General features: G+C 48.0%; 1 protein-coding gene across 50 annotated transcripts in view; it reads left to right on the top strand.

Annotated features, from left to right (window-relative positions):
* SORBS1 (sorbin and SH3 domain containing 1) overlaps positions 1 to 25,983 on the top strand; it is a 187,948-nt gene that overhangs the window by 148,462 nt on the left and 13,503 nt on the right. For 30 of the 50 annotated variants that reach the window (XM_075935650.2, XM_075935652.2, XM_075935648.2 and 27 more), the window contains 12 exons: positions 5,116 to 5,181; positions 5,728 to 5,829; positions 7,091 to 7,140; positions 9,409 to 9,584; positions 14,660 to 14,745; positions 16,469 to 16,636; positions 17,758 to 17,804; positions 20,141 to 20,255; positions 20,364 to 20,489; positions 21,146 to 21,340; positions 22,920 to 23,672; positions 25,074 to 25,187. In XM_075935650.2, coding sequence (XP_075791765.2) covers positions 5,116 to 5,181; positions 5,728 to 5,829; positions 7,091 to 7,140; positions 9,409 to 9,584; positions 14,660 to 14,745; positions 16,469 to 16,636; positions 17,758 to 17,804; positions 20,141 to 20,255; positions 20,364 to 20,489; positions 21,146 to 21,340; positions 22,920 to 23,672; positions 25,074 to 25,187 — 1,998 coding nt within the window. Of the gene's footprint in view, positions 1 to 5,115; positions 5,182 to 5,727; positions 5,830 to 7,090; positions 7,141 to 9,408; positions 9,585 to 11,254; positions 12,776 to 14,659; positions 14,746 to 16,468; positions 16,637 to 17,757; positions 17,805 to 20,140; positions 20,256 to 20,363; positions 20,490 to 21,145; positions 21,341 to 22,919; positions 23,673 to 25,073; positions 25,188 to 25,983 lie in introns of all 50 variants that reach the window. The other 20 variants (XM_075935673.2, XM_075935672.2, XM_075935675.2 and 17 more) reach the window with 7 other exon arrangements.

The raw sequence follows: 25,983 nt of genomic DNA, 5'->3' as shown, positions 1-25,983 counted from the left end.
ACTGGATGGCGAAGCTTCTGCATGGCCGAAACTGGAGGCGAGGGCATGCTCTGAGTGGGGCCAGCAGGTTTGCTAAGTCACAGATTGTCCTCTACCAGGGCCACCTCCCTGGCCAAGTGGAAACGCTTCCCTTGCTGCACGGCCAAGGAGAGCCGCTGCCTGGCACAGGCATCTTGCAGGCATTCTCAGAGTGTCTCCTTCACCTGCAGAAACAAGGTCTTTCCTTGTCATCCGTCAGGGTTCACTTGGCAGCTATCTTGGCATTCCAGCCCTAGTCCGAGACAGATTGGTCTTCGCCCAGCTTTGGTAAGGGGTTGGAATTAGTGACCCAATTCCCTCTTGTGACTTCACCCTGCTTCTGCCCAGGCCCTTGGCACAAGGCTCTTTGCTGCTTCTCTCATGGAAGGCTGCTTTCCTGCTAGCAGTTGCTTCGTCAAGGAGAGTTTCTGAGTTGACCTCGGAGCCTCCCTTGACTGTTTTCTTCAGAGCAAAAGTCCAACAGCATCCCCACCCGGCTTTTCTACCCAAGACATTTTCCTGCCTGTTGTCTTCCCAGATCTCACACACGCGACAGAAGAGGAATGTCGCTTGCTCTCCTTGGACATTAGAAGGGCCCTGGCCTTTTATATTGACCCTAAGGCCCTTCCATAAAGTGACACCGTTTTTTGTTGCTGTCGCAGATAGAATAAAGGGTCTCACGGAGTCATCCCAGGGGATCTCATCCTGGATCACAACCTGGATCTGCGCCTGCGGCAAACAAGCACAGGTCCTGCCTCTGGCCATTGTGAAGGCCCACTCTGTGAGAGCACAAGCATCTTCAGCAGCTTTCCTTGCACATATTCTGATCCAGGACAGCTGTAGGGCCATGCCAGAGTCATCAGTCCACAGGTCTATGTCCGTCCCACAGGCCAGAGCTGATGCCAATTTTAGAGGGGCTGTGAACTCTCAGCCATCTCCAAGGACACTGCTTGTGAGTCTTCTCATGTGACATGGACATGGGCAAGCACCTGAAGAAGAAGCAGAGTTACCAACCTTCTGTAACTGCTGTTCTCCAAAATGGGCTGCTCATGTCCATCCATGACCCGCCCCCCCTCCTACTATTGAGAAGAAGGAACTGAGAGGGTGAGGGGCTGGTGGAATCCTCATACTGGCACATGAGTGCTGGCCTCCAACAGCAATAGGAGCAGCCCTGCAGATACTCTTGGCGGGGAGGGGATTTCCAGCAGTGGTGCATGCAGCGCCTCTACAATCTGGCATGCTATGGAATGGGCATGAGCAACACACCTCCAAGAGCAGCCGTTACGAGAGGTCGGTAACCTTTCTTTGCAAACGTTTGGGTAGAAGCACTGAGATCCCCTCTGCACTAATGAACCTGCAGGGGGTCTAAGTATAGAAGTGAAGATGGGAAGGAGGAAGGCCCACCATGCCTTCCAGCTCCTGCTGCAGGTCCACCCATGTTCCTGCTAGAGACCTACCAAGGACCCCCCCAACTGCCTCCCCTCTCTCCTGCATCCAGAAGAAATGAAGTTAGTCCCAAGGGATCCTATCCTGGTGGAGACATCCCTTCCATCAGCTTACCCTTATGCATGTGCAAGAGAATCACTGCAGCAAAAGACCTGACCCCAGGAGCACTGGGATAGCTTGTTACTCAATCAGCTGCCCATTCTGGCTCATGTTCTGGGGTTCCAGGTGTCCCCTGAGCTGCAGCTGTCCTCTCATATTTCTGTCCCAGAGATTTCTGATGCCCTCCCGTGGCAGCTCCCGGGGATGATAGCCATGGAACTGCCCTACGAGACCCAGGGGTGTGTCTAGACTACATCCCTCTGTTGGCACTTCGAAAGTGCAAGTGAACCCGAGATTTAAATATTCCCGCGCTTCATTTGCATAATCACATAATGGCGCTCTTTCGAAAAAGAGCTATTTCAAAATTGAAACCACAGTCTAGATGCGGTTCTTTCGAAAATAGAAGCCTTTTTGGAGAGATCCTGTGCTCCTAAAAAATGAGGTTTACATAGTCATCAAATTACGTTAGCTGCTAAATTGTCCCACATTAACACAACTGAATGGAGGAAGTCCCGGCAGCTGCCCTGGGATGGGTGACTTGAGGCTCAGGGTTCCTAATCCATTCCCAGCTAGTCCTGTGGAAATCCCAAGGCTGCATGTGCAGCACACGTGCAGCATAGACCACACCTTGGTTGTTTGAGGCCCCGTAGAGCGTAGGGCATGTTGGCAACCTGGACTCGGTGTAGACCCCACACACTTATTCCCTAAGGGTATGTCTACACTACAGTGTTATTTCAAAATAGCTTATTTCGAAATAGCGCGTCCACACTGAGTGGACTCTTAATTGCAATTAAGGCTGGCCAGAACCAGTTCCAGCAGGGCACCTGGTCAGGACTTACTGTGTGAGGTCTGTGCTTAAAGGAACCCACTGACAGCCAGTTCTCAGGTTTCCCTGCTTGCTTGTCTACCTCGATGTGGAACAGCAAAGCATTTTGTCTCTGCGTGCTCCGATTGCCATCACTCGGGACACCACAGCACTCTGCAACATGGAGCCAGAACTGCCCCTGGGCACACTGGTGCTTCTTTTGGATGTGTTGCTGCGAGCCTGGCTGCACTGTCTGCAGGCTGCCATCCGGTCCATCGGGGGCTGTCAGTATCCAGGAGGCCCTGCGGGAGAGCTTCCACCCTGAGGAGCACTAAGCCTCCCTGGTCTGCCCCACTGGGGGCTTGTGCCCCATTCCTCCTTCACGTCCTTCCACTTACCCGTCCCTAGCCCCCCTTCCTGATGTCAAATAAAATACATGTATTTTCATGAACACAAACTCTCTTTATTTAACAAAACTTGGGGGGAGGGAATGAAACGCTGGTGAGACTGGGGAAAGGAGGTGGGAGAGGGGAGGGGGAAACCTGGGAGGAGGGAGCTGAAAGCGGGAAGCAAGGGGAAGAAGGGGGAGGGGAAGCTCAGGGTTGAGGGTCTCGCCGGACCAACTTGATTGTCATGCAGATCTGCTCCTGGGTTCGCATGTGGCCTTTGGTGGCCAGGCTGGCAGCTCTCCTGCCATAGACGGCTGCGTTCCTCCGTCTAGTGCGGAGATCATGGATGTTGGGGGCATCCCCCCTCAAACCTGAATAAGGTCCATGATCTCCACCCTGGACCAGGAAGGTGCCTGCCTTTTCCGGGCCCTAGCAGGCTCCTGGGAGCTGGCAGACTGCTCCTGGGGAGCGGTGGAGGGCTGGCTGCCAGTGGCTTGCTGGCTCTTGTTTTGGGACCACTAGGTCAGGGGCAGTGACTGCTGGCTCTGGACTGGCAGGCTTAGAGCTGGCAAATGGCACTGTGGCAGAGTCTACCCCTTTAAGGGCTCCGGGGAAGGGAGGAGGGAGAGAAGTGTTCTTGGTTGAGGCTGGAGTGGCCACCAGGGCACCCTGGGAAGGCTGGAGAACCCCTATTTCGATATAAGTGTCTACACAGTGCTTATTTCGAAATAAGTGCTCCGCTATTTTGAATTTACTTTGAGATAGCGGTTTGCCTGTGTAGACACTAGGAAAGTTTTTTTTAAATAAGGGCTGTAATTTCTAAATAACTTTGCTGTGTAGACACACCGTAAGTCTGGTTTTCCACAGAACTTGGCAGCCAGTCATTCGTTCCATTGTCTTGTCAAACACACACCAGCACCTTCAGCCTCACACTCACAGGGAACCTGTAGAGTGGCTCTTTGCTCTGATACTGGGAAGCAGGGCTTGGGGAAGGGGAGACTCCCCTTGACTCTTTAGGGCTATCTTCCATAGGCCTATACACTGATGGCTGGCAGCCATGTGTCCATGTCCTGCCTGCAGCCCAAAAAGTGATGATGCCAAAGGTAAAAATATGCCCAGTTCAGAAACCCAGTCCAGGCAATTCTGATTCCAGAGCTTTGGCACAATTCAGATCAGGAGCCAAAATACAGAGCAGAGGAGTAATAGTTAATTCGTTAATTCGTGGAATGAGGAGTAACAGTTAATTCTAACTAAAGACTTAGTTCGAATTAACGTTTCACTGCCACGTGTAGCCGCGGGCAGTGAGTTCAGGCTAGTGAAATTTTAAAATGGCAACCGGACGGGAACATGCAAATAAAGCCCGGGATATTTAAATCCCGGGTTCATTTGCAACTCCGGTCATCTCATTTGCCTACCTAGCTCGAATTAATGAGCTAGTGTAGACATACACTCAGAGTGTCTCAGTTGCTCATCTACCACAGCACAAGAACCTAGGGCTGTGCTCTGTTTGGTAATGGGACCAGCAAGTTTCTTCTGGATTTGCAGAGAGAGAATTCAGTCTTTGCAGCTGCTTCACCCGTATCATGTGAGCTGTGCTGTTGGGAAGTTAGTGTGCGTAGCATGGCATCATGCAATTAGCAAGGGAAATCAGGACAAAAGGATTTGATTCAGAATAGGTCTCTGCAACATTACCTGTCCCACCATAGTTAAGCTTTTGTGAAAGGTACCACAAAAAACAAACAAAACCCCCAAAGCCATAAAATGTAGGTTGAACTTTGTTTTGCAAAGTTCATTACACACCACCCTAACCCTCCCCTCCAAAAAGATAAAATGAAAAATAACACTTGTGCATTCTCATTGCTCTATGATGCCAACATTGGAAATTCAGCCATTTGGTAATATGGTATGTATTTACTGATTGGAGTGGGATGAGGGGGGATATCTCTGTTTTATTTATGAAAGGCCCTTGTTCTGCCCTGTCCTTTTGAAAGGAAGGATGAGCAATCAAGCACTTTTTTCTTAATGATTTCTTGTTTTGGTTGTTTGTTTAGAATGCTTTACAACTGCCTGTTCCTTCCCTCTGCGGGATGCAAAATCCATGAAAACACCATATAAAAATTAAAAATGGCTGCACGCAGTGTTTAAAATGCCTCCCCTCCAAATTGTGCATGTGCCCTTGGCCTTCCATAATCTTTTGGTATTTGTGCTATAGCAGATTGCCCTTTTTCTCTCGTTTAAATTTTATTTTCAGTGTTGATGCAAATTCCTAATGTATCTCCCTGTGTTCTAATCCAGTTTCCATATTCTCTGTGATGTCTTTATCTTCATTTCCTCATTTCCTCCTCTGCTTTCCATCAGCCTCCAAAAAAGATATGGGATTATACTCCTGGAGATTGCTCTATACTTACTAGGGAGGATAGAAAGGTAATTCCGTCTCACATATGTTGTACTATAGTATGCTCTATGTGTCTGTGTGGTTTTTTCCTCTGGTATCTTTTGGGTTTTGTGAGTGTATGGATAGTGACTCTATTTTTTTTAATTTGGCATGAACTCATTATCCTAACAAATAAGTTGGCCAGTAAGTGGTTTCAGTAAGCAGTCCTTAAAACATAATCTGCCATAAAGCTGGGTGATTGTTTTGCTTTCTTGATTTACAATGATAATTGTGCTAACAGCATATTGTATTGATGTTACAGTGTCGTCTGTTTGGTTTTTTTACAGGTGGGGTTTATGATACTTATGGTTTTTAGATTCCAGCAGGCCTAGTGCATCTCTTAATGTAAATGTTAAATGCCTAAAATCATTGCACCAATGATTATTGAAAAGTGATTCATTACTGGTGAATGTCTGTGCCTTATCTGTACCATCTTTTTTCAATAAAAAGGCTCTTTATTTCAAAATTAACATTCCTTTGTTTTCCTCTAACCCTAAGCATTATTTTTCCCATTCTTCTTCTCCTCCTTTAACCAGACTGATCTAGAAAAAGACATTTTCCTCTACCAGACTGAGTTAGAGGCAGATTTAGAACAAATGGAGAAGCTTTATAAAGCGCCAGATAAAAAGCCACCGAAGGTATTTCCTCTTCTTTTCATGCTGCCAGTCCTTCTTTCCCAACTTCTGTGCTCTCTGTCTGTTCACTGCTTGTTTACTAAGTGAGGCTGGGAGGGAGGGAACATAATGCCCCACCATTCTTATTGCATGGCTTGCTGTGTAGCTGTCAGAAATAATAGACCATGAGGCTGAGAATCTGGCTCGAAACCCATCTCAGCTGCAGTGCTTCTCCCTTCCCCTCCCCCTTTCAAGGGGTTTGGAGTTTGGTGTCTACAAAACCCCAGACTATTTTTCACATGAATAGGCAGCAGCAATCGGCTTAGAATTCACGTCATCATCTTGTGCCCTTCCAGAAATCTGCCTTCCTGCATTTTTTCACACAAACCCCATTCCACTGTGCCTGTCCCAAGATCGGGATTTTTCACGAGAGTTTTAGGCAACTGTCCTTAAGCAGTCTTCTTGAGCTGGGTAGCCTTCACCACTGTTCTGGTGAGAACTAATCCTAGACCCAGAAAGATTAATTGGGTAACACTCCAAATATTATCATTATTTTAAACTGCAATCATTTTGATTGGGACTTAAAAGCTGCTCTTTCAAAGGCCTCATTTGCTTTTTATATCATCTGCATTTCTTCTAGTCTATGAATCTTTAGATGAGGACAGGAGAGCCAGACTAAAATGTGAACATAGTATTTTTTCCAAAATTGCCTCAAAATTATTAAACACCATGCCTAAGAAGTATTAACTGGATTTAAAGTGAGTGGATGGGAACTGATTTTGGCTAGTGAACCTGTGCAGCTGGCATTGCATCTTAAGGAAGGAACCTGGGTTTAGCCATTTCTTTTCTTGTTAGCATGATGCTATGGATTTGAATGCTGAGAGATGTATTAAGCTGCAAAACTGTGATGTACTTTTAAAGAAAATGGGGGCAGGGACGTAGAGGGAAAGCTTGGGGAAATAATTATAAGCATGTGTCTCCTGGTCGTGGCCCAGCTGGTTCTCTCTTCTTGCTTTTGGCTTCATTCACAATGACTCATTTGCAGACAATAGAGTTGGCACTGTGAAAAGGCATGGGCTGTGCTTAAAACCTGTCCCTGCCCCCCAAAAGACCCCAAGAAAATTGTTGATCTTCTGCAGAGACATTGATGTACTAAACTGCATTTAAACTGGAATCTCAGTGTCTCTTGAAAGCCAGTATAGCTGGGAAATGACTTGAGCAAGCCATTTTCTTTCTCTTTGCAACTCTTCGTGTATCAATGACTTCTTTGTTTGGACTTTTGCAGTTTACAGCAAGCAGCCCTCCTCTGGAAACATCCTCAGACTACGCATCCCAGTAAGTTTTAGAACCACTTGTTTGTTGTGTTTCAGAGTAATGGGACTTTTCTGTTACAATGTTGAAAGTGGTTTTTGCTGGTAACACATGCAAATAATAGTAGCAAATTTGTGCATTAGCTGAGAGTAGAAGGTCAGCTATACAGTCAAAATTAAGTGGGAAGTTACTGCATAAATATTGGTTAGTGGTATCTAAACAAGAATTGATCATTGTTTTACAAGCTTGCTATTTAAAAAACAAACAACAGGGTCACTTCCTCTTACGTTAAATTTGCAAATAGTTGATCATGCTCTATGAGGCGTGCTAAGATTTTCTCTAATACTCATGTGAGATGAGTTAAACCTATAAATCCTGCCCAAGGGTCACAGTGCCAAGAATATCTAGTCATCTTGATTGCAAATGTTCCAATGAGTGGTCCCACCTCCAACTTCCTAGGCAAAGAAATCAGTTAAATAACACTCAGAATATTGTTTTATACGTCTACTTTAGAAGAAGATTCCATAGATTTGCTCTGTCCAAACGCATTGCAGATGGAGTCAGTTTACTGTAAAAGGTGGAGAGACATTCCAGAGCCAGATTCAGAGTTGTGCCAATTTAGCACCATGGGGTGATCTAGTGCTTCTTTGCTGACCTGTTATTCTCTTTAACTGAAAGAAATGCACAGTGTTCCATCCAGGCACACACATCCAATCCAGATGGGTGGTAATAGAGGAGAGCATTTTTCCCCCTTTGATGTCTGCAAATGTAATGTATATTTATCTTCCTTGACCTTTTATGATATGTGGCTTTGGAGTTAGTTTTGCACAATTCCCTTTTGCTTGGGTTCACTTTGCAAAGGAATTTCTTTCCTGTATCATGACCTGGAAGGTTTCTTGGCCTTCTCCAGTATGTCATTTCATACTTGATGAAAGCACGGCTCCCCACAAATGGTGACGTTTCCCTCAGCTCCTGACTGGAGGTGTTGTCAGGCAGCTATTTGTGCAGCCTCCACCAGCAGGCGCCACCCCAGCAGCTCCCATAGGCTGCGGTTCCCAGCCAATGTTAGTTGTGGACCTGGTGCTTGGGGTGGGGGCAGCACGCAGAGCCTGTGTGGCCATCCCTCTGCCTCAGGCCCAGGGAACGTGTCCCCACTTCTGACGAGTTGCATACCAACCCTGCGCCAGCCAAACTTTTAGCACCTGGTCAGCAGTGCTGATCGGCGCTGAGAGGGTCCCTTTTCGACTGGGTATTCGGGTCAGAAACAGGACACCTGGCTGCACTAGCAAGCCCTGGTGTCAGATGAGATCAGCTTTTCTGAAACACACAACCTGCTTGAGTGCTTAGCATGTCTCTGACTCTGGACAGCCATTTACACTGGGGCCATGCCGAGCTTTTGAGCTGTAGGAACCTGTGACGTGGCCAACTGCTTCTCAGATCCCAGCCTCCGGGGAGAATACTTAACCTTGGCCAGCGTGGAGTTGTAATCAGTCTTGTTCGTTTCTGCTGGCCTACGGAAATGAAGGCTTATCCATTTTAACATACATCTCACAATCTACTGCCAGGGACAAAATTCTGCTCTTGCATCTGCATGGCAGAGCTGGATGTCAGTATTCTGTTCTCTCCACAAGGGAGCTCTGGGCAGATGGGCAGAAAAGAATGTAAGTACCGAGATCTGCCATGAAGACTGGGGCAGAATTTAACCCCAGGAACAGACTTGTTAAATATGAGACAGTGTATTCAATTTGTGAATGGGAGGCAGCAAGGACTAGTGGTTAGAGCAGAAGCTTAGGTGCTGGAAGGTGTATTTTTCCCAGTTCAGCCGCTGAATTAATGAGTGTTCCAGACAAATCACTCCCCTCTTTGCACTGTAAACCACTGCGCTGTTTCCCTGTCTCTCGGATGTGTGGAGGAGCGTTGCTTGTGCAGCTCTTTGAAAGGATGCTAGAACAATGCTTAGTATTCCATGCATGATTTCAGTACGTTCATGATCTTCAGCTAGAAATCTTACCTGAGCTGGAATAGGGATGTGAACTCTATTCCGGAATGGTTAATCAGTAAGCCTCACCCTTAACAGCTCCAGTTAACTACTGGGGCTGGAGCAGTTCCCCTCCTACCTCCCCCCTTAATTGATTAACCAGTTAAACATTATGTTTAACCGGTTAACCAATTAAATGGGATTTTGCATCCCTGCTGCAGAGCAGTGCAGGTTCACCAGTGTCCTCTGACTTGTTCATGATATTTGCTAAGCAAACACTCTCACTTTCTTTTCTTTTTTAACCCATTTTCTAGCTCAGCATATTCACCCAGCTACCAGTCATCAAGGCGAGAGCTAGAGTCAGCACCTGCAGATCCTGCTGGCTTGGAGAATGAAAGGCAGATTTACAAAAGTGTGCTGGAAGGTGGCGATATCCCACTGCAGGGGCTAAGCGGTCTCAAGCGCCCTTCTAGTTCTGCTTCCACTAAAGGTGGGTCAGTGGAGCATTGAGCTCTTCCCGGCATTGCACATGGTGAAGTGGGTGAACCGCCGAAGGGGTTGGTCCTTATCCACACTAGTGAAGTCATTCCTTTCTCCTTTTCTGCCTCCCGTCCTTCTTCCTCTCCCCTCCAAACCAGCCTGGCCACCCTCACTCCAGTCCACCACCAACTCCCTCGTAGCAGCAGGGTCAGGACTCATCCTTTTGCTTCTCTTATTCCTGTGCAGTAGGGCCGACAGGCACTCTGGGCCCCAGGGCAAGGTGTGGGGGATGAGTCCATGCCTCCCTGGAAGGGGTGGGGTTGGGGCAGCAAGTTTCAGCCCCCCTCATTCTGCAGCACATGCCCTCAGAGCTGCGCAGGGTGGTGCTTTGGTGTCAATTCAAATGGGTCTGGGGCTGCTGTTGCTTCACTAGCACTGGAGGCATCTGGGAGCCCTGGGCCCCTTTGAATTGCCAGGCCCCAGGACAACTGCCCCCTTTTCCCTCTCTCCCCACCCCCAGTTCCTGTTTCCCTCTTTCCCACTCCCAGCAATTTGCCAGCACCACCTTGCCCTTTTTCTCCTGTCCTGAGCATCCTCTGCCCTGCTCCTGTCAGCCTGCCCTTGCTGCTGTTCCGGCTGTGCAGTCTGATCAGTGTCTGCTGGCCAGAGGACATCTGTATTATTGCAGGGCCCTGCGAGCTCCAAGGAGTATGGGTGCCTCTCAACCTGGCCCTCATCGAACCACAGAAAACTAGGGCTGGCAGGGAGACCAGGAGGCTGACTCCAACCCCTGCTCTAAGCAGGGCCAATGCCAGCAAAATCAGCCCTGCCAGGGCTCTGTCAGGCCAGGCCTTCAAAACTCGTAGGCTGGCGATTCCACTGGAATTGGCTGGGAGCCCATGAGCCACAAAGAAAGCACCCTGGCCAGCAGAGACTATTGAGCCTCCTCCACCTTGGAGTTTGCAGCATGCTGAGACAGGCAAGGAGCCTGATGCATTTCTGAGCAGCTTGTAAACTAGAAATGGCTGGGAGCAGCCTGGAGGGCGGGTCCTTTGGCTTTCCAAGCCAACCCCCCTGCAAAATAGCACCTCACACCTGGGAGTCTGCGCTCATCTCTCAGCTGCTTTTAGCCTACATAGCTACACAGACGGTGCAGAAACACGCTCAGCTAGTCCCCACTGAGCACAGCAGCCAAAGGGCAGCAGACCTGGCCCACTTGTTCTAGTGCAGATGCTCCCTGACTTGCTCAACCATGCCAGGAATAACTTACAGCGCAGCTGTTGCATGGGTAGCACCGTGGTTGGTCTGATCACAGGCTCACGGCGAGGCTGCTTTTGCAACATCATTCCCTCGGCATCCTGCTATGGCCACATCCTGCTATTTACTGAGTTGCCTCTTGCATGGTGCGGAGGATGCTCAACACTCGGCAGGATTGGGCCCTGCAAGTGCTTCTGACCTGCATCTGGCCTTTCTTCTGATTTTAGACACCTTGCAGCATTGCAGAATTTAGCTGTATCTTTGCACTTGCTTGTGCATTGTCTCTCTGCTTTTCTTTCTTTTGAACACCAGTTTTTTTAAAGTACATTTTGTGACATCCAAGCATGTTCTCTTTCCTTTCTTAATAGCTTTCCAGCATTTAAGCTAACAGGTTGTGTTTATTTTATTCTGCATGCTTACCAGTGGATCGTAAAGGTGGGAATGCTCATATGATTGCACCCTCTTCAGTTACTAGCCGAACCTTTACCGCTAGTCATACCGGTATGTCAGGTCATGCATGTAAACATAAGAAGCCTTTATCAGCTGCAAAAGCCTGCATTCCTGAAATCCTCCCATCCAAATTCAAACCCAGACTAGCTGCTCCAGCTACTCTTGTGCAGGACACAAACGGTATCCTGCTGCCTCATGAAAAAACTCAGAGCTGTGAGAACCTTCGGAGCTCCAGTGCCTTGTTTGAAAACAAAAAGGCTTTCCTGGTTGACTTAGGGAAAAGTGTAGAAAACCTGCTAATGAAATCCAAGCAGGAGTATGTCACCAAATCTAGCAGCACCGTGAGCCTGCAGGAGTACAGCACCAGCTCCAGGAAGGGCTACATTCCCCTGGGTCCCAGGAAGAGTGGGATGGAGTTTACAGTGCTGTATAAAAACATGCATCAGATCAACAGGTCCAGGATCCACCTGGGCACTGTCTCATCCTGCAGTGTGAGGGATATCGCCTCCCAGTTCGAGAATGAGCTGAGAGACAGGAGTGAGCAGAGCCCTGGTCGGGAGAATTCGGAGCAAATTCCCAAAAACACCGTCTCATCCCGCATCACTGCCTTTGAGCAGCTGATCCAGAGATCCCGGTCCATGCCTGCTCTCAACTTCTCCAGTGGGCCCAGCAACCTGCCCACCTCTCCCCAGTTTAAGAGCTGCTTGAGCGCAGCCTGTTCAGCAGAATCCCTGCTGGAGTCACTAAAGCCAAGCCAAGAAGAAAAGGATGCTGCCAGCATGGCCGACAACTCCTCTCACTCCTGCGGCAATGTGGAGGACTCGGCATCAGAGCTCAGTGACGTTGCCCCCATGGACACGCTCTCAGCTTGCACGGACGAGACTGATCTCCAGTCCAATGCATCCAATGACAGTGGCAGCTGTCTCAGTCATCTCAGCGGGCCCCAGAAATATAAATTAAACAAATGCAAAGGGGCCTGCCCAGCTTCTTATACCAGATTCACCACCATTCGCAGGCATGAGCAGCAGCAGGTCTCCAAGAACCCCAGTTCCAAAGGGGACACCCACAGGGAAAGGCACGCGCTCCCCAGAAATGTCTATCTGATGAGCCCGCTTCCCTTCACGTTGAAAAAGCCCTTTCACCACAGTCCCAGAAAGACTCCGCCCCCAGATTGCCTGGGAATCCCGCTGGTGCACAGCACCGAGTACCAGAGTAATGCAGCACGGCTCCAAGAGCACCACGTGGAAAAGAGTCACTGTTCCCTGCACTCACTGTGCTCCGAAGACAGACCTGTGGCCCCCAAGCGCCTGTCTTCCTTTGACATCATGGAAAGGCTTAGCCATTTCCCCCGCATGGAATCCAGCTCAGAAAGCTGCATGCTCCAAGCTGATATGCCAGCCTCCTTTAATAATGGGAATATTGTTCCATGCACTTTCTATCACAGCTTGGATAGAAACAACAACCCGCAAAGCGAACTCCGGACGTACCCTGGAGGTGGCTTTTTGTGTACTTTACCACTGTTACTTTGTCTTCCCACTTCACTTTTTTCTCTGTATTTTTGTTGACCCACATCTGTATCAATTAGTGCTCATTTTCCTTGTGTGTCTGGTGTCTGTTGCCTTTCTTGCTTAGCATTTTAGTTCAGGTCTCATTATCAGCTGCACTTCTGAAAAACAATTTCTGCTGCCTTTTCTAATTGCCATCCAACTTGGTTTGTCTCAAAGGCAACTCCTAGGATGTAAGAATCTTGCAATGAGAGATTCTTTTTCCCATATCACGTGCATACAGGCAAATAAAACATGTCAACCCAGTTGATTTGGTTTTCTAAGGAGCAGTTCTTCCAGGTCTTTATGTTTCTGAGTATGCAATCATGTTTGTATGTGTTTGCATGGGTGGTGACAGCATTATGGTAAATTCTATTTCAATGGCAGCAAACCTTTTCTTCACAAAGTCTGTTTATGTTTTTACTTGCTTTCCCACCTTCGTATTCTCTTTTGGTTCTATGTGTGTTCACAATGTTACTCCTGAGGGAATTATGCACCAATACGCATGTGAGGAATTCACATCCCCTGCAGATTTATTTGCTTCCCTGCAGAAAAATGACTGTCTGACAGGGAAGCAAAGGGGAAGCTGCAAGAGCAGTTGTGCACCATTCCCCACCAGTGCAAGTACATTGCCTCAGGCACTTGGAGCAGCCAGCAGAGAGGTAAATCCCCTACCTTGAGCCAGAATCAGATGCTAGTCCTGGCTGGGCTGGAAACAGAAGAGAACGGGACTTTCTCTTCCCTGGCAAGAAATGGCTGGAGCTGTGTCAGAACCACCCCCTTGAAGCCTCCCCCAGCTGCAGGAAGTTCAGCGTCCTCCCGTTTCCTATCCCTATCACTGCTCAGCCAAGGAGCAAGGGGTCACTGTATGTGGAGCTGCTCCCCCATTCATCCAACCTCTATGAATCCAGACCTCCCATACCCGGCCTCCTGTGCCAGACTTCACACCACGCACCCAGACCTTCCCTAACCCTCCAGACCTGAACTCCACCCCACTGAGTGTCAGCCTCTGTGCACCCAGATCCCCGGCTTCTGGACCTCCCCCGCACACTGAGCTCCCTGTACAAGCTCGATCCCCCTGCACCACTTGAGCCTCCACGTCCAGACCCCCAACTAACTTGCACCCATAACCCCAGCTCACCAAGTCCCACTCTCCCATGCTCTTCCTTTGAGCTCCAACCACCTTCACCTGGAAGCCCCCACAGAGTCCCATTGCACCTGGTACCCCCCAATGAGTCTCTGTGCATCCAGATGCCCTCACACCTGCCCCCCGAGCTGCCTGTACCCAGACTGTCTGACCCAAAACCCTCTCTGTCCACACCTGGATCCCCCCACCCTGAACCCCTCCACACTTGGGATCCTGCCTGGATGAACCTGCCTGCCCCGTACCTGGTGTGCCTGTCACAGAGGCGCAAGGTGGCAGGGTGTTACTGAGGCAGGCTCTGGCCTTGTGCTGTGTCAGAATCGGGTGCAGTCTCCCCATTGAGTCTGTGTCCCAGAATGGGGGGGGAGATGCAGGGTGATGTGCTCCCCACTGCCATGCTAGAGCCACATTTATTTATTGTCAAATAAAACTTGCAGAATTTTAAAATATTGTGTGCAGAATTTCTATATTTTTGGTGCCAAATGCCCACAGGAGTATCACAAGTACAGCCCAAGAGGAAAAAATTCAAACTATTATCAATATTTGAGAAGATAGTCAACAACAATTGAAAATCCTTTATAGCTGAAATGGAAGCAAACTCTAGTGATGTCAGAATCTTTTTTTTTTCCTTTCTGATGATGCAGAATAAATCCATTTGTTTTTTAACTGACTTGTGTTGTTTTGAAGTAGATTCAGAACCACCAAGGCATTTTGCACCAGTTGATTATATGGAAACTCCAGAAGAAATGACTCGTAGACGTCTTGATGATAAAGAGGTAAAGCCCTTACAGGTGGTTTGGTAATGTTTCTAACAGTGAAATATATAGGAAATTCACCATTTGGCCTTACATAGCCTCTGCATCTACTTTTGTATGAAGTGTTATGCAGTATTTAGATTTCTATTACTGATTTGCTGTAAGACCTTGGTCAAGTTGACCTCTCTGTGCCTCAGCTTACCCAGTATGTAAATGGGGATAATAATACTTACCAACCATGCAAGGATGACATGAGGTGTCATTTGTGTTTGCAAAGTGCTTTGAGACTGTTGGAGAAGTGCAGGACAACCTCACTCTAATGAACCTTTCCAGGGCCAAGCCTTTTGCTTATTAGGGCCCCGGGTTCTTTACAGTTTAAGGACAATCAAAATGAATGATAAACTGCTGAAGTAAGCTAATGGAGTCACCTTAGAGACGCCTGTTGGGTATATTATTATTAATCAGTTTACCGGGGGCTAGGAGTCAGTTAGGGCGGGTGAGTTTGGCTTAAGTTGCAGAGGTTACTCATGCACGTCAGGTCTCCAGGCAATCAGTCCTCACTACAGTGGGGTCCAGGTGGCTGGATGTCAGCCCAGCATAGTGGGGCTGTGGCTCTGGGACAGTAAATTGGGATTGATGGACTGGGTTCATCATGACCAAAGGTTCGTAATACTGAAGGGCTTAGTAAAGAGGGCGTACTGTGTGATAATTCAGCGTGTATGCTTTTCAGAATGGCAAAATGGTCTTTCTGTAAGCTCACATGGCATCAATGAAGTCTTTTCAGCTGAGCATTAATCAGTCAAAACAACAGTTTCAAAAGCAACTGCGATTCTGGGTATACCAATTTGACATATTTTAAATTGGTCTCATTTTCAGAAAGTGCTGAAGATTCCAACTCTGAAAACCAGGCCTCTTCACAGCATCTCTGTTTGAGCACCCAAAAATCACCAGTCCCTTTTGAAATTGTTGGCCAGTATATATACAAACTAGCATCCTAAGGGAACCACTCAGTTTTTCCAAACACTAGCTAAACTTGGTATAGAAGAAAGATGCAAACTATTGGCACTCTGGGAGATTATTAATTTTAATTAGTCACCTAGCTGCTTCTCTGAAAAGCCTGTGACTTAAACTGGGAGATATATTTTTATATAGCATGAACGCTCATGCTAGTGGAATGCAGGACCAAGGGCCTTCATTTCCACTAGTCTGCCACAGGGTGGGGAAGCTGGAAGCACTTTGTGAGTGGGAATTATTTCACTGAAAGATGTTTATGTCATGTCAGCCATGAGCAAGCATGGAGAGAGCTGTGCTTCACGGGGGGCGGGGGGGGGGGGGGGGGGGGCATTTAACCACTCAACAGCCAGTGATGGTCCATGGAAGTTATGTCCCTAGATGACCACCTGGGCCTGATCCAAAGGTTGCTGAAGTCAGTGGAAAGACTTCCCTTGACAGCCACTGGTTTGGGATCAGGCCGTAGTAGGCAGAGCTGTTACCTTGTAAATGATCCTCTTAAGTACTACCAATAACCTGTTTTCAAATACACTGTAATGGAATGTATTGTCTATGCTGACCTAATCAACTGGGAGCCATGTGGTGTAGTTCATGGAATTGATCTTGTATATTTCTCTAAAGCTGCTGCTATTATTCCGTACCTCTAAAGTGCTTATAAAGTCTCATGTGCTGGCAGTTTGCAAATGCCATAAACTAGTTGATTTACTGCCTATTTTATGCAATTTTATGGCAGAAACTTTTAGAGGACCAGAGACGACTTAAACGTGAGCAAGAAGAAGCTGATATTGCAGCTAGAAGGCACACAGGGGTTATTCCAACGCACCATCAGTTTATCACTAATGAGCGGTTTGGGGACCTCCTAAATGTAGACGATACAGCAAAGAGGAAATCTGGGTCAGAGGTCTGTTCTAGTTACCTCAGTCTGCTGCTTGACCCAACGCGATACTCGCCTCTCGCAGTGTTACGCTTTAGGCCGACATTAGCTCTCCAGAGAATGTTTTTTTCCCATTCTGGCTTCATTTAGAATCGCGTTGGTTCTTTGTGCCTGATACATTAATTGGTATCTCTATACCAAGCTGCATATGTTAAAGCATGCCTGCTGAGAATTGCTGGTGCACACCTGTGATGCATGCATTTAAATATCAGCTACTTTTAGTGAATCAAGGCATTTTACATCCCTTGCATCAGAATGCTACATTGTCTTCTTGTCTGTGCCTTATGCTTAGAAACTTCATGTCTTGTTGAGCCTGGTCATGTGACTTGTCCTGTAGTTTTGTTAGAAATAGATTTTGCTGTTTTCCTTCTTTTGAAAGACACTTAATACTGCTCTAGGAGAGAGTTGGATGAAGTCCCAGCATGTTTCCTAAACACTGTATGTATATTACTTTATTGCCAAAGTGGCCTAAAAATAGTCAACATGTCCTGTTTACCTTTATAACTAACTAGAGACAGTTTTAAACATGTGCTTATTTTTCTTCAGTTCCTCCTGGCCTTTGTCTATTTCCTGCCAGTTGAAACAGTGACCATAGTAATACGTGGGCCATGGTGCGGGTGGACAATAGATTTTCAATGGGGTTTGAGTATTATATGAGTATCACCCTATTGTTTTCTGCTGGCCAGCACTTTTTGCCTGTGTCCAAGGGGAATTTGGTCCTAAATCCACAGAGTCATTATAGTTACTGGAGCAGTGGTTGTCAGGTTCAGCAAGGTTTGACATGGTCACTTGTTCAAACATTTACTCCAGTTAAACTCCCCCCTCTTGGGTTTCCTTGACATGGGTTACATTTATACCAGAAAGTGGCACTTGGCCTATGAAGGGTTAAGTTCTTCTCTCTGATCCATAGAGCAGAGCTGGAGTCTTGTGCCTGTTCCATGCAGCAGAAAATCTGAACTAAGATCTGCTCTAGTTTCACCCCCGCATTAGTGCTAGTCTCTGAAATGCCTGGGAAGCATTTCCATAGGCTTTTCCGTAATGGGTCGAAAACATAATTGTTGTTTTAATTTGTTGTTTTCAATCTTCAGATGAGACCTGCTAGAGCCAAGTTTGACTTTAAAGCACAGACACTAAAGTAAGTATCCCTGGATATGGCTGTGTCGCTCTCTCCCTCTCTGCTTTTTCTGCATATCCTGCAACACGGATTCATGTTTCTGGAGCTAGTACTTCAGTGCAAATCCTTCAAGTTAGTAGAGTAGCTGTGTGTGCCCTGGGCCTCTGTTCCCTGTATGTCAGCTGCTTCACTGAAACAAACAAGTGCTAGTCCCTGTGGAAGATGAGGTTGGTTTGAATCCGCTTCCTCCATCAAAGCAGAGCTGCCATCTGAGTCCTGATGGCAGAGCCTTTGTTGCAGGTGGTGGTTAGAGAGGCAGGAAGAGCCCAGCGCATCGTTTAACTTTCAGCCGGAGCTTGCAGAGAGAGCAGTGGTTTGGACCTGTTCCCTGTGTGCGTTTGATGCCAGAGTCGCAGAGAGGAGCTTGTGTCTTCCATGATGGAGAGGACTGGCTGGGCCTTTGTCATTCGCTATTGGCTGGCCCACAGAAGAGGTTTGAGAGTCTGAGCCAGCTGCTTGTGATGAGAGTTGGTCCTTTTGCTCAAACTTTAAAGATTCAGTGGATGTGGCATACCTAGACGTTAGTAAGGCGTTTGATACAGTCTCGCATGACAGTCTTATCAATAAACTAGGCAAATACAACTTATATATAAGGTGGGTGCATAACTGGCTGGATAACCATTCTCAGAGAGTAGTTATTAATGGTTCACAATCCTGCTGGAAAGGTGTAACAAGTGGGGTTCCGCAGGGGTCTGTTTTGGGACCGGCTCTGTTCAATATCTTCATCAACGATTTAGATATTGGCATAGAAAGTACGCTTATTAAGTTTGCAGATGATACCAAGCTGGGAGGGGTTGCGACTGCTCTGGAGGATAGGGTCATAATTCAAAATGACGTGGACAAATTGGAGAAGTGGTCTGAGGTAAACAGGATGAAGTTTAATAAAGACAAATGCAAAGTGCTCCACTTAGGAAGGAACAATCAGTTTCACACATACAGAATGGGAAGTGACTGTCTGAGAAGGAGTGTGGCAGAAAGGGATCTAGGGGCTATAGTGGACCACAAGCTGAATATGAGTCAGCAGTGTGATGCTGTTGCAAAAAAAGCAAACATGATTCTGGGATGCATTAACAGGCGTGTAGTGAGCAAGACACGCGAAGTCATTCTTCTGCTCTACTCTGCATTGGTTAGGCTTTAGTTGGAGTATTGTGTTCAGTTCTGGGCACCGCATTTCAAGAAAGGTGTGGAGAAATTGGAGAGGGTCCAGAGAAGAGCAACAAGAATGATTAAAGGTCTAGAGAACATGAACTATGAAGGAAGGCTGAAAGAATTGGGTTTGTTTAGTTTAGAAAAGAGAAGACTGAGGGGGGACATGATAGTAGTTTTCAGGTATCTAAAAGGGTGTCATATGCAGGAGAGAGAAAACTTGTTCATCTTGGCCTCTGAGGATAGATCAAGAAGCAATGGGCTTAAACTGCAGCAAGGGAGGTTTAGGTTGGACATTAGGAAAAAGTTCCTAACTGTCAGGGTAGTCAAACACTGGAATAAATTGCCCAGGGAGGTTGTGGAATCCCCATCTCTGGAGATATTTAAGAGTAGGTTAGATAAATGTCTATCAGGGATGGTCTAGACAGTATTTGGTCCTGCCATGGGGGCAGGGGACTGGACTCGATGACCTCTCGAGATCCCTTCCAGTCCTAGTATTCTATGATTCCTGCTTTTCCTGGTGGAGTTCCACATTCAAATACCACTGCTGGTCCAAGCAAAGCCAGTGGCTCTTGCAAAGGCTGGCTGGCTATGAATGTCATGGACTGTCATGCATATGGTGCTTCCATTACCAGCAAATTAGCTTCCTCTAACGCATTCTCAAAATGGTCCTGGTCACTGATTTCCTTGTGATGTGACCAGGTGTGCAGGCGAAACGACAGCCCTGCCCTCTCTCCTCCCATCCTATCTAGCAGCAGCCATAGCCAGTGGCTAGTGCTTCAACTCTTGCTCGCCTTTCATCTCCCTTGCTGAAGAGGAGCATGCCCAGTAAGGTCTGGCCACGCCACCTTTGTGGACAGCCACACTCACAATGCCCCTGAGAGTGAATAAAGCTTGGCACCTCATAGTGAGCACATCTGGGTAGCATCTAGATGAAAAGGTGGGCTTTGATTTCCATCCTTCTTCCCAAACCCACCTTGCAGCAGATGGGTTGATAGGGACCTTCTGGAGTGTGAGATACCCAGCATGTATATAGGCTGGCACTTCAGATGCCCTGGGTGAATATACAAGGCTCTCTCTCTCCAGGAAATTAATTGTGCTTTGTTTGGTGAGTATATGCAATTCAGCTGTGACCGATGTGTTGTTAACAGGGAACTTCCTCTGCAAAAAGGAGATGTCGTTTACATTTACAAGCAAATTGACCAGAACTGGTATGAAGGAGAACACCATGGCAGAGTGGGCATCTTCCCATGCTCCTATATAGAGGTACTTTCTCCCCTTTGAAATGCTTCTCAATCCAGAGCTACACCACCTCTTCAGAGCCCCCGCTTGTGAGCTTCTGGTGGGTATTTAGACTTCATTTCTTTCTTCCAGCTACTCCCGCCCACTGAAAAAGCCCAGCCCCAAAAGCTAGCCCCGATGCAAGTCCTGGAGTATGGAGATGCTGTGGCTAAATTTAACTTTAATGGGGATACACGAGTGGAAATGTCATTCCGAAAGGTAAGATCCTCCTAGAGATGATGGGTGGAAACGTTTATCAGAGTGAAGTGCAAAATGTGACTCTGCCCTGGGAACATTATCTCTCTTGTCAATGAATTACTGACTATCTTGTTCTCCCATGGTATTGCTGAGCCCACACAAGCAATGAATGCAGATCGGGAAGAAGCAGGTGCCACTTTCGAGTCACTTTGCAGAGCAGAGCTAACTCATTTGTTAGAGTGCCTTAAACGGTAAAATGTCTCTGTCTCAAAGGAGGTAGCTGTTTGCATGTGTATTGATATTAAAATTCCATGCCCACTATTTTCTTTCCATTTTACTCAAGGCTGGAGCTTGTAGCTGAGAATCAGGATTCAAAAGTCTTTGTGTGTGTTGTCAGCTCAGCAGAGCAGCTTTCATATAAGAATTGTTTCTTGCTTCCTGGGTGCAAAGAAATTCTGGGAAGTGTGATCCAGATGTGACTGCAGGCAGCCTGAGCTAGCTACAGAAGGGGGTTAGCTCCCCAGTCAGCTGACCTCAGAAACACGGTGCCATGTCAAGGAGGGGAGGCCACATGCCACAGAAGCCTTGAATTCAGCCAGGGCAAGGGCTCTCATCTCCTTGCTACAGAGTGACATGCTGGGTTAGTGGCAGTGCTGTGTGATGGTTCTCTCCTACAGGGTGAAAGGATCACATTGATTCGGCGTGTTGATGAGAACTGGTACGAAGGGAAAATCTCTGGCACCAACCGCCAAGGCATCTTCCCTGTCACGTACGTGGATGTGCTCAAGCGGCCACTGGTGAAGAATGCTACTGATTATCCTGAGCCACCGATGTCTCTGTCCCCTAATCGCAGCTCAACAGCTTCCCCGCAGGTACCCACGCTCGGTGTAGCAAGTTACTAGGCCTTACGCAGCCAGGAGGGTTAGGGTATTTGAGAGCAGGAGGGAATTCCCAGCCACGGCAAGGGTTTACTCTGCAGCAGCGCCATGCGGCCTGTCCAGTTCTCTCTTTGACAGGCAGAGCCAAGTCAAAGAGTTACACCTCATTCATCAGAAAGATGGGGTGTCTGGGCGGGCTGGGGACAGGACACAGAGCTTTTCATCTCTGATCACAGCTTGATTCTTGACACGGCCAGGAAGGGTGGCTGAGTGAATGTCAGTGTCTTTGCACTGGTAAGTTGATGGCTTGGCTCCAGTGTGATGAGCCCAGTGCCTGCACAAACCAAGCCACCCTGCAATGGGCATCCTGGTTGATTCCAAGAGCATTGAGACAAAGGCAGCATTTCCATTGATTTCAGTGTGATTTAGATCAGGGCCTAAATTCTCCTTTCATGCACCAAGTCCAGCTCAAGGCTGAGGCAGCTGGGCAGGACAGTATGTCAAAGGTCTGAGTTACTGGTGCCCATGTTGTATGTGGTCAGGAGCTAAATGCAGAACTTGAGTCCCTAGGGTCTGCCAGTCTGGCCCCTTAGGGAGCATGAAACTGCCTTTGAAATGGGTACAGTCCAACAAGCCAAAAACCAGGGAAGTGAGTGCACCAGGGAGATGACAGCTGGCAGCAGTGTGTCCCGTTTGAAGTGGCACTCTTGACTTGAAAGTTAAGGGCCCAGCTGAGACATGTGCAGGCACAGAACCTGAGTCCCCAGGGAGAGGAGAGGAGAAGGTATTAGCTGGTTCTGTTCAACATGCACAATAAGACCCTGTGGTAAGTAATGCTGGAGAGAGCATGAAACAGAGACTAGGGAAGGACTGGAAACTCCAGGGCTACAATTACCATCTCTGTCCTTGGCATCCTTTAGCAGCTGGTATTTCTGTTCTGGACAGTGAGCCAAGAGGGGACGCTGCTGGCTTTCCTGGGGTTCCCTGAAAAAGTGACCTTCAACTTAGCTTCAGCATGTGTGGGCCTGGCCTACCCTGCCATTGCCTTGCTGCAGCTTTTCCCTGACTTGGACGGCCATACACTCCTTCTCTTTGTTCTCTCAGCAGCCCTGGGAATTCCCTCAGTAAAAGGTCTTTGGTTCTTCCTGATGGCTGCTGTTTCCCACAAGCCCTGGCTGGCGTGCATGGATGATGGGGGAAAGCATTAGGCTGTCATTTCCCGGAGCCTTGCACCCCCAGACAGCGGCAGAGTTCAGCCCATCTTGTTCCAGCTTCAGAATCTTAGAGCTTGCTTTAAACTCAAAGAGCCAGCTCCAGGGAGACTCTCTCCAGGAAACAGTGCAGGCTCCTTCAGCAGCCCCACGGCTGCAGTCCCTCGGGCCATGCAGGCTCAGAGTGAGTAAGGGTTTGCTGTCTGCATGAAGCCCTATTCAGAGTTCACCCTCCATTCTGGGTTGCCTGCTTTCTTGTACTCACTCTTCATTTCCCCACTGCCTTGGCTTGTGTTTCAGAATTTTGTACTTTTCCATGTCATTGGCTTATTTCTGTCTTTTTTCCTTTTCTTTCCTTTAAGTCTCCTGGCTCTGAGCTGCTCCATACACCAACACCTCCACCTTTGCCTTTCCCACGCCACGTCCTGTCTCCGGAGGTGCAGGCGATCACCGCCGAGTGGATTTCCCTGACCATGGGGGTGTCTCCTAGCAGGACTCCTGTCATAACCCCTCCATTGCCCCCTCTCCCTGAAGGCTCTGCCTGTCCCATTGACTATCTCACACCCTCAGCTGCAGCCAGCCCCTCTCCCTCTGAGAGCCTTCACCATTCTAACCTTTCGGGCTCCTCCTCGCCACAGTTCTCTGTATCCCCGCTGCTGTCTTTCCCATTCAGGCCCCCCTCCTCTGCTCGCCCTTTCCGTCACACCACTCCTCAAAGTGAAGAAAAGTTTGGTGGCTGCCCTTCCCCCAACCCATGTGGTTGTCAGAGCCCTCTCTCTGTTGTTGGGAGACCCCAGAGGTTCCTCTCCGAGCTCAGTGATGTCATTGGCAATGCACCCAAGGTTGGAAACGATCGAGAAGTCAGCAGGAACAGGGAAAGGGAGGGTTGGATGGAGCCAGACAAAGGCGCTAATCCCATACCCAAGATCCCTGTGGAGGGGTGCCTGAAACCATCAAACCGAAACAGGAGAATGAGCCCGGAACAGAGACCCTTGGCTTCCTTTGGGGAAAGCCGGTTATGTCAGGAGCGAATCACTGCTGGGCAGGGTGGTAATGCTGAGAAAAGAGGCACAAGGAAATGTGAACTGAGAGAGATTCGAAGCAGAGCAAACAAGGTACTTCTGCTGCATGTGTGTGCTGTTCTGAAGCCCTGCGCGTCCTTGTGTGCTCCGCTCCCTCCTGCCCAGCAGGCCGCCCGGAGCCAGGAGCTGTCGTCTTCCCTTTATGGACTCCAGCTAGCTAGTGGCTGTTAACAGGACAGAGGGCTAAAACGGCCTAGAAGGGGATTCAGCAAGGGTGGAGCAAGAGCTAGTTGAGTATAGGCATGAACGTGGGAATTGCCTTGGAAATATGCCAAACCCTCATCTAGGGAGCTGTGCTGGCCCACTCACTGTCATTACTAGATATGTCAGAAGGCAACATGTTGCAGCCCCGTGCCATTCACCTCCTGATACAAACCAATGGGCTGCCCGGAATCCCTTTCTCACCCTAGCTGGTGAAGCATACATGTTACCTAGCTGGAGAGATCACGTGTGCTCTTCTCATTCATAAAAATGAAGGCAGGTAACCCTAATGGAGCCTGAAGTGCCTTAGCTGGGGTCTGTGTATTTGCACAGCTAGCTAATTAATGTGCAGGAGTCACTTTTTCTTGGTGCAAACTCAGTGGGTCTGACTCCCATTTACTCTGCAGGTCCCTTTATGTAAATGTCACTGATGCCCACTGTAGGGGCCCTTTTCACTACCAGAGTGGGGGTAAAGGGCCTTCATGCAAAAAAGAATCAAAGCCAGTCATGTTTTCTCGCAAGAGCGAGTCATTTGTTGAACTATTTACATGTACTTCTGGCTGAAGAGCAAGCTGTGCTATGTGGAGAGGACAGAGGAATCTTAGGGGAGTTCTCAAGTAGCCTTTGTTCCAGCTTCCTAAACTTAGCACTTGCTTTAAAATCAAAGAGGTGTTGGCTTCCACACCAGTGCCCCCCACTTTGCCCAATTTTGACTGGTTTATGGTCCCTTGGAGGCCATAGCCAGCTGGAGTAAGTGACAGCAACCCCTAAGTTGTTCTCGCTTACGCCTAACAGTGGCTCGGGCAGCTTCAGAATCAGAAACTAGAATTAGCTCCTTTCTTGTATCAAGATGATCTTGATGCAACATAAAAACCAGGAAGGAGAAAATGTCTTCTGAGATTGTGTTCCATGCTGCCAAATTATATAGAATATGAAATTAACCAGGATCTTAATCAACATTGTGTCTAAACTTTACAAAAGGATCCAGGTTTTATGTATTGCCAGTGGCCATTACTTAAGCTTAACATTCTGCACATTTTAAAACGCAGTCCAGTTGTAAGCAACGAAGGATAAGCTAGAAAGGTGCGTTGTCTCTTGCATGGAATTAAGTTTGCAATGTGTACACCACGTTTAAGTATATATAGAAAGGGTACTCTTATTGCACAAGATGACAGCAATGATTCTGATAAGAGGGCTTGCATTTAGCTGACCACCTTTTCTTTCCTTTAAAAGACAGCAGACACTTCATTCTCTTCATCTGCTCTTCTTTCTTCTACTGCACTTTCTTCCTCTGCTGTCCCAGTACAACCACCTCCTAGACTTACACGAAGGGTCAGAATGCCCCAGGTAACCTTTGTTGCTGATGATTATTCTGTGGCTTGGAGCTGGTTCTGTGCTCTTGTTAGTAGTTTGTCATGTGGATGCTCCTCTATATGTTGATTCCACAGATGAGGCACATCTGCTGACTGTAATACCGTGAGCCTAGAAATGGGCCATTTTAAGTTGTTCCAGATGCCATAGAAGTGGAGTAAGCAGCGTGGGTCCAGACTTCACTGGCTGTAACAACGGCGCAGTGTTATGGAAGTCAGTGGAGTTAAGCAGATTTATACTATCTGAGAATCTTCCTATGATTAAGTCCAGTTGGGGTTGCTGTGGTCAGGCCCTGGAAGGATCAGGAGTAACAACAGTGACGGCCTCCTGCATGGACCAACAGGGCCTGTGCCGAGGAGCCCTGGACAATTTCTGGGGACCCTGCAGGAGCTTTGGAACTTCTGCCCCTCCTCTTGCCCCACTTTGGGCCCTGCCACTCTGATCTTCCTCTTCCCCCTGTGTCTCCACCCATTGGCCAGGCTGGAAGACACCCAGCAGTGTGCCCAGATTCCACCCCCCCCCCCCCCCAAGCTGGCCTCTCACAGGCAGGACATGAAACTCAGCACTCCATGACTGCACAGTGGGCTCCCTATGCTTCTCGGACCCAGCAGTAAAGAGATGGGGCATCCACACCCCAAGGGACTGGCCGCCAGCTTGAGGGGCTGCAGAGATGGGAACGGATGCTGTGGGAGAAGGAGCTCCGGTGCGGAGAGTCTGTACACAAAGGGAAAGTACATAAAATGCTCTGCAAATAATGGGTAAGAAGTCTAGA

The sequence above is a fragment of the Pelodiscus sinensis genome, chromosome 8 (assembly GCF_052426305.1).
Source record: "Pelodiscus sinensis isolate ZL-2025 chromosome 8, ASM5242630v1, whole genome shotgun sequence".
NCBI classification, from domain to species: domain Eukaryota; kingdom Metazoa; phylum Chordata; order Testudines; family Trionychidae; genus Pelodiscus; species Pelodiscus sinensis.
This window is presented reverse-complemented; position numbering and strand designations above follow the sequence as displayed.